The sequence below is a fragment of the Paramisgurnus dabryanus genome, chromosome 8 (assembly GCF_030506205.2).
Source record: "Paramisgurnus dabryanus chromosome 8, PD_genome_1.1, whole genome shotgun sequence".
Taxonomy (NCBI): Eukaryota; Metazoa; Chordata; class Actinopteri; order Cypriniformes; family Cobitidae; genus Paramisgurnus; species Paramisgurnus dabryanus.
The window spans coordinates 1,972,244-1,985,365 of record NC_133344.1 but is presented as its reverse complement, the minus strand read 5'-3'; the positions used below and the strand labels follow the sequence as shown (position 1 = coordinate 1,985,365).

At 34.6% G+C, this 13,122-nt stretch overlaps 1 protein-coding gene across 4 annotated transcripts in view; it reads right to left on the bottom strand.

Moving 5' to 3' along the window:
* LOC135770651 (chloride channel protein 2-like) overlaps positions 1–11,064 on the bottom strand; it is a 47,461-nt gene extending 36,397 nt beyond the window's left edge. For all 4 annotated transcript variants that reach the window (XM_065280324.2, XM_065280326.2, XM_065280325.2 and 1 more), the window contains exon 1: positions 10,829–11,064. In XM_065280324.2, coding sequence (XP_065136396.1) covers positions 10,829–10,879 — 51 coding nt within the window. In that variant the 5' untranslated portion in view covers positions 10,880–11,064. The remainder of the gene's footprint in view (positions 1–10,828) is intronic.
* Between the last annotated feature and the right edge of the window lie 2,058 nt (positions 11,065–13,122).

The window sequence follows — 13,122 nt, the reverse complement described above, 5'->3', positions numbered from 1 at the left end:
AGAAAAACAAAGAAAAATGAATCTCTGCAGCCCAGAAAATGACTTCTGAAGGAAAAGAGCGAAATATAAGACAAAAATAAACCTCCAAACAAACAACAGAGAGCTGGAGAAGTGAAGAGCTGTGATTATCCTGTGGATTCGTGTGCAGATATGTGTTTGAAACTACAGCCAGACAAACGAATGAATGATGAGTCACATGACCCCGACCCGCTTGAACCCGGACAATAACATTTATACTCATAACAAGAATAACATAAAAAAAACTCTGATCTAAAGAAAACACTTCTGAGATAGAGAGATTTATATTTTATCTTCTGTCTTACTCATCATTAAAAAAAGAATAAAAAAACTGGTATAATTTGACAATATTTTGCATCAAAACTCTAAAATACAAGAAATAAAAGAGCTCCTTCAATGCTTATTTATATATACACAATACAGGCCACAAGTTTGGACACACTTGACTGAAATGTTATCTATGATTTTAAAAATCTTTTAATCTGAGGTTTATGGTTAAATGCATGAAATTATGTTTGTAGAAAAAACTATACCTGTGCCAAACAGATTAATTCCGTTATTAGAAAAAAAAAATTTAATAGATGACTTGCACTGAATATTACAAAAAAATTTGTCAATAAGAGCCCAGATTAAATGTGAAGTCCTTTAATATCCTTTAAAATTCAACTTCAAGAAGCTTCTTGATAAAATGACACGAGTGAGGTTTTGCAATTTCTAGGCAAAGGGTGACTGCACTTCAGATGATAAAATATAACAGAGTTTTGATTTATTTTGGATGCTTTTAGTCACCAACATCATTCCCACAGTTGCATTTGTGTTATGCCATAGTTTGGACAAGTTTATTATTATTCTGTTATGTGGGAAAATGCAAGATGATCAGAAATGCTTGATTCTGATTGGTCAGATTGGTTTGTTATTCCCAGATAATCAAACACAGCCTCATCGGGTACTGTGAGTCACCTTGACAGGTGCTATTTAATACTTACAAATAAATATTTCAATATAATAATTCATAAAACAAATAGGAGATGTTATCCGCTTCACATTGTGATCCTGATCATTTTGTCTGGGTTTAATTTGTGATAATAAACAGCTGGATGTTCATTATTTAGTGTTTAACCTCCTAAGACCCCATATTTTTTGTTGTTTGCACCATAATACTTAATTCTGTGTAACTGGAACCTGTTGCACACAAACGTGGACAATTAAACTGCTTCATGTTTAAAAAATATATTTATTGGTTCTTCCTAACCCCAAAACAGCTGGTAGAAATAAAATAAAAAAGACAAACCATGGGTCTTTGGAGAGTAAAGTTAACTGTTTGAGCATAAAAACGATCTCCAAAGTTATGAAAGTGAACTACCTTTACAAAAAACACTTTAACAACTACATCAAACGACTCGCTTGCTTTTGAATTTGTTTCCGGATACCCTATGCATCCCTATAGGGCTCATTTAAATATTTTCCAGCCCAGCTATATGCAAACTTTTGGATGAGTCCTTGGGTACAATGGTATCTTGTGTTTCTATATCATAGATTGTAGTGCGTTTGATTATTTGTTCATGTGTTGACTTTATCATTACAGTAACACTGATAGCTAACACAAAAGTTTGTAATAGTATTTAGCTGCAGACTCACTTTTCTTACTATAATAATTTAAATAATTTTATAAGACAAAACTGATGCCATTATTACCGCTTATAGCAGAGAAGCTGCTCGTGGTTATGGTAAGGGGTGGGACATCTGACACGCCTAAAGTGACCAAACACAATGATTTGTTTAGGAAAGAGGGTTAAAAGAGTCCAGGTTAAGGGTGAAAATAAGTGTTGCATTAATGTTCAATATCAGAAAATGTGAGTGAGCCCTCAGTCATGTAAATGTATTTTAGCAGACCCCCCAACAAAAAAATAAGCATGATGGGCTCTTGAAATGAGTCGAATTTTGCTAATAAAAAGTCAGCAAGTTTACACACACATACACACATTTGTCTTTAGTGTTGAGATAAAGCTGAATATGTTGAAACATTAAAACCAGGGAGAGGAAGAAAAGAAGAAACAAATACAGAGAGAGTGAGTGAAAGAGAGAAAGTGAGAGATGTTTGGCTGTATAACAGTCGGTTTATTCATGCTGCCGTGTGAGAAGAATTTCAATTTTTCAGTAAGTGGGAGAAACGAACAAAGCGAGAGAGAAAAACGACAGGAAGAACGACTGCAGCGCATGTCAGAAGAAGATAGATTTCTCTCTCTCTCTCTCTCTCTCTCTCACTGCAGCAGGTGTAATACCTCACAACACCAGAGGAGGCGCTGGTGAGTTAAAAACAGACCCAGCACAGGTGATCCTTCATTTATCTGAGCAGGTGCACGTCAGAGGTTAAGAAATCATTTCTTAATATGATTCATATTCTGATTTTTTATTTAAACACAGAATGATGAGCGAGAGAGATTTGTTTTGAAAAGGAGAGAGAGAGAAAGAGAGATGTTTGTGGTGGAGCTCTGTGGGCCATCTGAACACAAAGTGATCTGTTTCTTCTGCACGTGCTCAGATTCATCACTGTGACACCATTCACACACAAACACACACAGAGGGGGTTTGTCCCATAAAGTGTGTGTGTGTTTGGGGGGTGAATGGTACAGTACATGATGTCCAGGGGGAGCGTTACACAGCTGTGACAATACTGCAACAAAGCGTGAGAAATGACAGAAATACAAGAAAGATCTGAACCTTTGTGAGACTGAGATGAGAAATCATCCAAAGATACCAATAAGTGTCTCTTCTGTGGGAAAAGTGTTTTTTTTGTAATAAACTGTATGATTTTGTAAAAAAAGTAAAAATTTTAACAGACAAAGAATATTTTATGTTTGTCATCTCAACCTAAAACAAATATTTAATTGTAATACTTTCTGAAAGCTAATATGATTTAGACTAACAGGGTTGATGCTTTTGTTGTTTGCACAATATACAGTACACTACATCAGCGATTCTCAAACTATTCGGCGTGTGGCCCCCTTGTGTACAGTGCATCCCCTCATGCCCCCCCAAAAAACATTTTATGACATAAAACCACAATGTACAAAAAAAATCTGTAAAAAAGTCCAAGGCAGAAAATTACCAGTACTTTCTCTGTTATGTTTACGGACATTTTTTACAGTGGAAGAATTGAAGGGGGGTGCTGGGGTGGTCCCAGACCCCCTATAAAGCACAAAAGTATATATTGGGGGTCTCCTGCTTTTTATTAAAATTAAAATTCTACATGAATTTAATAAACTATTATTTTACACTAATTTGAGGGGTAAAACATGGTTAGGTTTTGAGTAAAGGGTAATTTGGGGTTTCTTTGATTAAAACATTGATCATGTGACTAATTTTTCCAACAAAAAAAAGTTCTTACTTTATCTTGTGAAATCATGGCGATCATATAAATGACGGGGAGAGGGAGCTTGCGTAGGGAACCCCCATAAACTTTGACATAATTTGAACACTTCATAAAACAATCTAAATATTTGAATAAATATTTAGTGCTGTTAGATCTTTCTGAGGTTTAACTAAACAGAATTTATGATAAATTAATGTTTTTTATCAAATGTTATAAAACTAGTGCCACAATCTTGCACCCCCTCCAGTTTAAGAACCACTGCACCTCATAACTAAAGCTTCTTCTAGCATCTCTTTACATTAGTTTCTAGACAAAATATTTATATTTGCTAAGCTGGTAACACAAATGCGACAACACAATAATTCTTATGAGAAAAACAATTTACAACATTTGTATAGTTGTGTTTTGTAAAACGAATGTAAGATCCCTCATCTATTCAAAGATTACAGGAATAAAGTTTGTTCCCTTCACATGCGAGTTTACACTGATACACAACTTTGTGTGTGTGTGCCTCAGGATTTGTTTTCATATTTGTGTCTTTAATCTAAAGTACATAAAAGCCAAAGGAATGAGAACATACGCTGGGACAAGCAATAACCAACAATTACACAAAAGCCTCTGTGTATAATCCTACAGAAGTACACACACACACACACACACAAACACAAATGCACACAAGCAAATTCCACAAAATGATGATTGTTATTTTATTTGTCAAAAAAAGTCTTCATTTAAAATGAATATCAAATAAAAAAATGATAGCACTTTTGTGTGTGCGCATGTACGTGTGTGTGTGTGTGTGTGTGTGTGTGTGTGTGTCTGTGTGTGTGTCACAATGGATTTTAGAGGAATGCAGAATTTTCCTGAGGTTATCAGATGGATGACTTACATTGTTATCTTTGATGTAATTCATCATTTATTTCAAATGTACATTGTTTCAAACAGCTTCACAGTTCACATTTCAGTACATGAACATCCATACTTCAAATATAACAAACTTAACAAGTCAACAAAACTCTGGCAAGGTACGAAATGTACACAGATGTCTCGGTTTCACTGAACTAATTGTCCACTTCTAAGAATCCTCATACAAGACGTGTCACAAGTCTGTACATATATCCAGAGGCGTTGTTTAACCGCCAACCCTACTGAACCTGACACAACTAATAAATAAAGACACCTCACTTACTAATACAGACTTTATCATCTTTTAATTTATCTTTTCTGATTATAAAAAAATTCTTGACTATGCATACGGTGTTAGACTTAATGAGACTTAATGAGTTTTAGTGCACTTTGCTGTTGTGTTTTAATTGCTTCAGACAGATTTAATAGATGATTTAACAGACAGACTGACATTCAGTCTCTTTATTTCATTTTCCTTTATTGTAAATAAGTATAAACGATAGTTCTTAGGGCCAAAAGACACATCGAAATACCGCCAAATATGCATATCATACACTGTAAAAAAAAATGCTGTTTTCCAATAACTTACATGCAGCTGTTTTCCAGTAACTTACTGTAGATTTAAATGTATGTTATTTACCGGCAACAGTTTGTTGAAAGTTAAATGAACATTAAACATTAACAAGTCTTTACAAAATAAAACTATAAAATAAGAGACTCATGCATCCTCATCAACCTTTTCTCTTTTTTCCCTTTAGATTTTTGTTCCCAAGATGTTTTGCATAAGGCTGTTATTTTAGTTTAAATCTGTAAAGATGAACACTAAACTTGTTAATGTAAATATGTATGTGGCTATATGAATACTGTACTGGTTTGCAATAACTAAATGTTGTTAGTTCTTTAACAAAGTGTTTTGTCAAATTTTAAGGTGGATGCAGAGACCAAGAGAGTGATGATTTCTTTTCCCAGACATTATGTTGATTATATAATTAGCAGTTTTTAAATATATTTAATCAATTTTACATCCTGACAGTAAATTATCACTGTAAACCCGAACAGTACAATGTAGTCATTTAAAATGAGTGAACTGAACTCAAACCTGTGAAAAAAAAGTTCATTCAACTTACAAGGTTTAAGTTCACCATTTTAAGTTCCACAAACTCAAATAAAATGAGTCAAAGAACTCAAAACTTTAATTCATTACTTACAGTCTTTTTAATTACTAGCCTTACTGTAACAAACACTGCAAATAATTACAAACTTTTGTAATTGTGGTTGTAATGAGTGTGATTTAATTTGCCAGGTAAGCTAAGAATGAGTCTGGCACTGCACATTTACTTCAGTTTAAAGTTAAATCAACACGACTGGTTGAGGAGGTTCCAGTTCCCAGCATGGTTTGCATGAGCTCGCAATACGAGAGCATTTTTTGAAATTAAGGGATATCTTTTTAAGTACAGCATACAAATAATAATAAACAGAAAATTTAAAGTGTACTTATTCAAAAAAATTAAACAAAACTTAAAATTTTAGTTTGAGTTAACTGACTTTTTTAAGTTTTCTTTACGTAATTTTTTATTTTTTTTTAAGTTGGTTTACTTCAAAAAATGTATGTAATCACTTAAAAAAATTTTTTTTGAGTACTCTGAACTTGTGGGGTTTTACGGTGTACCAGCTATTGTATACCGCATCATTAAGCAGGTTATTGCATATTGCATTTCCTCTCAATATTGCGCAGCGCTAATAGTTGTGTTTTCTACAAACAGAAGACTGTGTACACATCCACACACTAAAGTTTAACTTCAGTCTCATCTGATCACAGGACAGAAACACAACTGATGTGTGACAGCTGCTCAACATGAAACACATTTACCAAACATACAATAAGATGTACGAACACACAGAAATGTTATTTGAATAAAAATAACATCAATGCATCACTACTGTTCCTCACAAAATCATCATGACAATTATCTAAACGTAATCAAAAATTCGATGCTGTTAACTTTATATACTCAATTGTGTCAAATCCACTGACTAGATCTAGTGATACGCTGACAATTTTCGCCTGCAGCATTATTGGGTTTTAGACGAAAAAACGTCCCAAACCAGCCAGCAAATATCCAGTAGTTGTTAAGGTTAACTAAACTTTTTGTATTAACTCTTTCCCCGCCATTAAGGAGTTATCTTGTTATTTAAAAGAAAATACTTCCCTGCCAATGACGAGTTTTTACGGCAATTCATATTTCCGCAATTATCCACTAGGCAGTGTTTTTGCCCAACCTATAGACCCCTTCAAGGTTTGTAAACATTGAATGACTATCGGGTGCGTGCGCAGCATGGGGTCAAACTGTTCATACAATCGAGGCTTTAAAATTTTATCTAACAGGGCTGAAAAATGATGACTTACCTCAAATGAAGTGAGCACAATCACAAGCCTCTTTGATATTTGTATTGTTCCAGTCTGCACGTTAATAGCTTGCAGCCGCAGATGTTGTATTTTTTTGTTTTTGAGATTCTGCATGAATCGCGAAAACTTAACGGAAGACCTGGCGCGATTTTCAGAGCCCACGACGTAAGTAGGCATTTTTACGATACCGAATAACACGCAACTCAATCTGCTGTAATTACTTTTCTGACCCGGACATGCGCAGTGGGAACCGCCTGTGACGTGAACCGTGAAGGGGTCTATAAAACTTTGAAGCAGTGGTCACCAACCCTGTTCCTGGAGATCTATGCTGTGTCCGAAATCTCTCAAATGCCTTCGAAGGCAGCAATCCAAGGCATCAAGGCACATCCGAATCCAACCCTTGCTTTACTTCCTGTCTCCTAATATACCGTTCATTGTCCTGTCACACAATTCTATTCGTATGCGTGCATGGGGAACGTGATTGGTCAAAACTGGTCAAGATCGAAAAAATTAAAATGGTAGCCAAGAAGCAGCTGAAGCACAAAAAAAATCAAAACAGAATTGCGTTACGCTGCCTATGAAGTCGGCCGAATGCGTTTCTCTGAGCTTCATTCATTCCACCGAAGTCTTGTCAGCTCCCTAAGCTTTCGGACGCAGCCCTGCACTCCTTCTTATTTTTGATCCAACACTGCTTCAGCATCTGCCTCAAATGTTTGGGTATCCATGAAAAGCTTGATTAGCAGGTTCAGGTGTGATTGATTGGGGTTGGAGGTGAACTCTGCAGAAAAGTAGATTTCCAGGAACTGGGGTGGTGACTACCGCACAAAAGCACCCACTGATCCAAAAACAGTAAGAACATTCATTCAGAAACACAGATCATCACAATTTTTTTTCACCTAAACACAGTTAGACATTAACAGACACAAGCACACAGTTTTGTTTGAATTAGTGCTGAAATGCATTGAGAAAACACCAAAAATAAACATCAATAATTTACTGAAAAACCCACAGAGAGAGCACTGCAAAAAAATATTTTATTACTTAGTATTTTTGTCTTGTTTCAGTACAAATATCTAAAAAAATTTAATCAAGATGCATTTTCTTGATGAGCAATGGCTTAAGAAAATGTCTTTGAATTTTTTCTTGAATTAAGTGTTTAAGAAAAAAACTCAAGATTAAGTTTCTTATCCCATTAGCAGATTTTTTTTGTATGTTTTAAATACAAATTCACTTAAATGTTATATTTTTTGTCTAAAAACTAGACTTATATACTTAGGTAATTTTGCTCTTCAAGAAAATGCATCTTGCTTTAAACTTTTTTTAGAAATTTGTACCGAAAACAAGACAAAAATACTTAGAAAGTCATTTTTGCGGGGAGAAAGAGAGCGAGAGCGTACAGTACTTTCAGTATAAAAGATCTTTTAGAAAATGACCCGTATCCATGGTAACCACAACCATTGGCCCACAGGTCCAGCATGTAAAGATTGATGGAGCAGCACTGGATAAAGTCCAGAAAACCCTCACAAATAACACACACACACAACACACTAACACACAACACAGGGGGTGCTATAAAGTTTAGTGCTCTAAAAGAGCGAGAAATTACTGCCATGGGGCGATCTGCAGGTGTTTAAAGAGACTGTGAGTATGTGCGTGCGTGCGTGCGCTTGCCTTGTGCACTCTAAGAAATGCGTTAATTTTTACATATTTTTTGTGCTATTTAACATTTTGAGTTGATTTTTTGTTCAAATAAATCACACGTTGTGTTAACTCTTTTCCCGCCATTGAGGAGTTATCTCTTCAATTCAAGAGAAACGCTTTCCTATGACACCTTTTTAACAAAATGTTATGCTAATCCATATTTCTGCTTTTATCCACCAGGTGGTGCTCTTACACAATTTATAAAACACTGAAGCATCCACTGATCCAAAAACAGTATAAACTCTGTGTATGTTTTGATCATCGCTTCACAAAAATGCAATCGTTTCAGCCTTTTTCTCACAATTTGGTATTTTTTAAGAAATCTACCCTTATTTGATATTATTTCACTTATAAAACGAGAACAAATGAAGATAGGATGAAACTTTTTTTTTCTTTTTGTTCGTTTATTTTTTTGATATCAGAGGGTCTGTTGTTTTATTTGATATATAGTTGGTTTATATATTTAAATATTTTTTTAGAAGAAAGGCAAAATAACAAAAAAAAATGCTCTTGTTATTTGTGAAAAATAACAAAAAATGCTGCCAGGCAACAAAAAAAAAACTGCTGGCGGGGAAAGGGTCAAAGGTAACACAAAATGTGTTGTTCTAATAATAACACAGATATCTGTGTATTCTGGGACAACCCTTTTAGTGTGTTGACCCTAAACTAACAATGATTGTGTTGTTTTTAACACATCCAGAGTGTGTTTTCATCCCTCAATACATTTAAAGTGAATATTAGGAGTTATTTTCTAGTTCATTACACCAGAAGATGATTTTAACTCGTCCACCAGGTCTTAAACATAAACAGACAGATGTTTACTGTAAATACACCTTCAATGAATTCAAGTGATTTAGGTGTAAGACACAGAAATGTGAAGCTTGTATTTGTTACATTTCTCATTTTAATTGTCACTGATTTGGCTGCAGTTTGCTACATGTTAACTTAAAGGTATGCTATTACTGAAACGGATACTAACCGGGCTTACCGTTTTACCTCAACAGAGATTTCTGACACACCAGTCTTATGTAACATGCAACATTAAAATCAAGGTATCTGTTTAAGAGCCATAAGACTTATAGATACAATAAGGAAAGAGAAAAATACTATTCAAATTACCCAGTTAACATAAACTAGAGTCATAGTGAGTCTAAACTGATCAACACTACAATAAGAAACAATGTGACATTCAAATGATTGACAGCTGTCTGTCAAACATAAACAACAACAAAATAACAACAACAAACTGTGAGAGAAAGACAATATGACAGAGAGGACATTCCTGCACACAAACACACGTTATTTATTACCTAAATGACCCATTACACACTTTACATGAACAAAACTAATCAATAACTCCATTATGACACGTTTAAAGGCTCAGAGGACACACTTATCTATTTCAACAACACACACACGACGTATTGATCCCATTATTGCGTTTTCCAGCCAGACATCAAATGACAGCGATAAGACAAATGATATGAATCTTTTTTTTTAAACACATGCACGCTCATTCTTACGCCCCAAAACTGGGCCAAACTCTGTGATAAAGCAAACAGGACATGATATAAAACTACAGTTCCTGTTCTCATTTAATCTTTCAATACCCACAATGCACTACAACAAAAGTGAACCGTAATGTGATAATTTAAGTGATACGCTTAAAGCTTTAACATGGATAGTGCAGCAATGCTAAAACACAACAGAGATGAGACAAAAATGAAAAAAAGTAAAAGTGTAAACGCATGTGGGTGACTGTTTGTGTTGATTCAGCAGTGTTGCGTAACAACTGATATGAATCTTTATCTTTTTTTTTTAAATAATAACAATGTGTAACATACGGTTTTTACAGTACACACATTGTTGTTCTGAAATACTGTACTGTATATTATTATTATTAATATTTTTGTGAATCAATACTCTCTATATAAAACTCCACAGATAGTTTGTCCTGTTTGGTTTATTGTTAGATCTCTTCTAATAAATATTGTCATGAATACATGAATGTATTGTGTTTGGTATTATGTGACTTCACAGGACCACAGGTGTGTGTGTGAAGCCCCGCCCATACAGGTACGTCATACTTATTCATTTCTATGAGGAAAACAATGAGAGCTTTCTAGTAATGTGAGAGAGACACTTTAATGAGTTTGCACTTTAAATGTAAACTATACGCCAGAGCTTCAGTTAAACTGAGTAAAACTTTTACTTTCACGGGTAACTGAGATCAGACACGTTGTACAGGTAACGCTCTCATCTTCAGCCCAAAAACTCACGAGAAACACTCAGACAGACAGCAAACAGACCCTTATAACCACAGATACACAATCACATTCAATCTGATAACACCGGTGTGTGTTGTGTGGCACGAGCACTCGCGTGACTCTCTATAAAAACACAAAAAGAGCAGAAACACTCACCAAAGTTTGTTCATACTGCAGAGCGCGCTGATCTGATCCGTCCTCAGCCATGACTGTAACTCTCTCTCTCTCTCTTTGTCACACAAACACAGACAAAAATACCAAAAAAAAAAAAAATGCACACAAACTTTCACACACACTGAAACACGCGAGCGTGGCAGTGCGCGTGAAGCAGCGCGATTCTCGCGTTATGAAACTCTGTCACAGTGCTCGTGTGTGAAAGAAGTTTGCTAGAGTCTTACAGACTTACAGTCTCCGCCCACTTTACTTATCCAGTCTCCGCCTACTCTCCTTATCCAGTCAGCGCCCACTTCGCGCGCATACGCACGAAACGCGGTGTGCTTTGAACAGACAGCGGCACATTTTAAGGCTTTATGGATTAGTTTAGAAGATTATGTAAGTGTGATTTGATAAATCATTAATAGAACTGTAAAAAAAAAACTATGAAAAAAATCGAAATCGACGTTCAGAAGTGTATTCTATTTTTAAATAGTTTTAGTTCAGTTTTATAGTTTCTTAAACAGATAGTTTGTTTTGATGAACACGAAGGTATTTAAGGAATGTTTGTAACCAAACTGAGGCCCCATTGACTTCCATAGTAGGAAAAAGAATACTATGGAAGTGAATGAGGCCTATATCTTAATTTGTGTTTATCAAGCAAATAAATGTATACAGGTTTGTGACAACATGAGAGTGAGAAAATGATGAAATAAATTTTATTTTGGGTGAACTATCCCTTTAAAGCAATAAACATTTCTTGCATATTTTTATCTAAAAATGCACTTTATAGAGGTGCCCAGAATGTGTCGTGACAAATCAGTTAAATTCAGCTCGAATTAAAAGTTTTATTATTGTGTAAAAGTCAGTATTAAAAGTTTTATTATTGTGTGTGTAATTTTTCCCAGAAACACACAGGCACACCTGAATAAAGAAGCAGATAAAATAAGACGTGTTTAAAGATAAAGACTAATAAATCAGAATAAAACTAAACCTTCATTACAGTTTATCAGCCTATGAACCATTTAATGAGTTAAATGAATAACGTTTATTTGCCACTACAGTAATCTGCACAGTTTAAAGAATAGTTGTAGGAAATATAGCTTTTAAAAGACATCAAAGACATTATTATATATTTTGTAAAAAATATGCAGCATTTTTGTCAAATCAACATAAAAAAGTTAAATAATTTCAACTTGATTTGATAAGTTATGTCAACTTTTCAAAATACAAAACTTAAAATAGTAGGTTTTGACTTGCAAAACCAAGTTGTTTTAACTTTATTTACAGTGTAAAACTGTGTTACTGTAAATGTGTGTTGAGCAGCACTGACGCCCTCTACTGTCTGATGTGAGTCACTGCATCTCTGTATCTCATGATCTCAAACAAAAACTTCTCAAAATATTTAACAAATAAATGAGGTAATAATAGTCTCCATCTCGTGGTGGAATTCACTTCTGTCATTTCAATCTACAAAACACATGTTAAACTTCATGCACACTAGTAGATGTTTTATAAATCTTGTAGTTATTTTGGCAGAGCTAAGTAAAGTTTTTGGTCTAAACTTGTGTGTACTACAGAGCCTCGGTTTGTGCTCAGATGTGTGAGTGTGTGTGTGTTTTTATGACAAATAAATTATTAATATATTCTTTACACTTTTGTCAGTGCTTGAATGCTTTGAATTTATACATGTGAGATCCCAATGTCCCCACAATAATAAAAGTCTTAACCACCTAATTCAATTCTGTGTATATGTATGTGTGTGTGTGTGTGTGTGTGTGTGTGTGCGTGCGTGCGTGCGTGCGTGCGCGCGTGTCTGTGTGTGTGTGTGCTGCTCTTTTCAACCACAAACATCTTGAGTTGTTGATGTTGAGTTACTCTAATAACCTCTGACAGATGGTTAATGATTATTTTAACCTCGTAAAGAAACAAGTTCTAGAAATTTCTGAGAAGACACTGACTGTTACATCATACATCAAAATGTGAATAAGGGAAATTATTAATCACTGCACAAGAAAAAGCACAAATATCAATCCAGTCAGCAATTATTATTAACAAAGAGGACAAATATATTAGCCTACATTTTCATTAAAAATACCATAAATCAACACAAAGATTAATTCTAGCAGATCTTTAAGAAATTATATAAGTTGATTTAATTGATCTGAATTGTGTTTTTATGGCTTTATTGTCATGAATAACATCTCAAGTGTAACAACTGCAGTCAATCAATAAACACAAAGTTAAGATTTCTGATGATTTGAGGCTTTGATCTCTCTGAACTTTGACCTCTGACA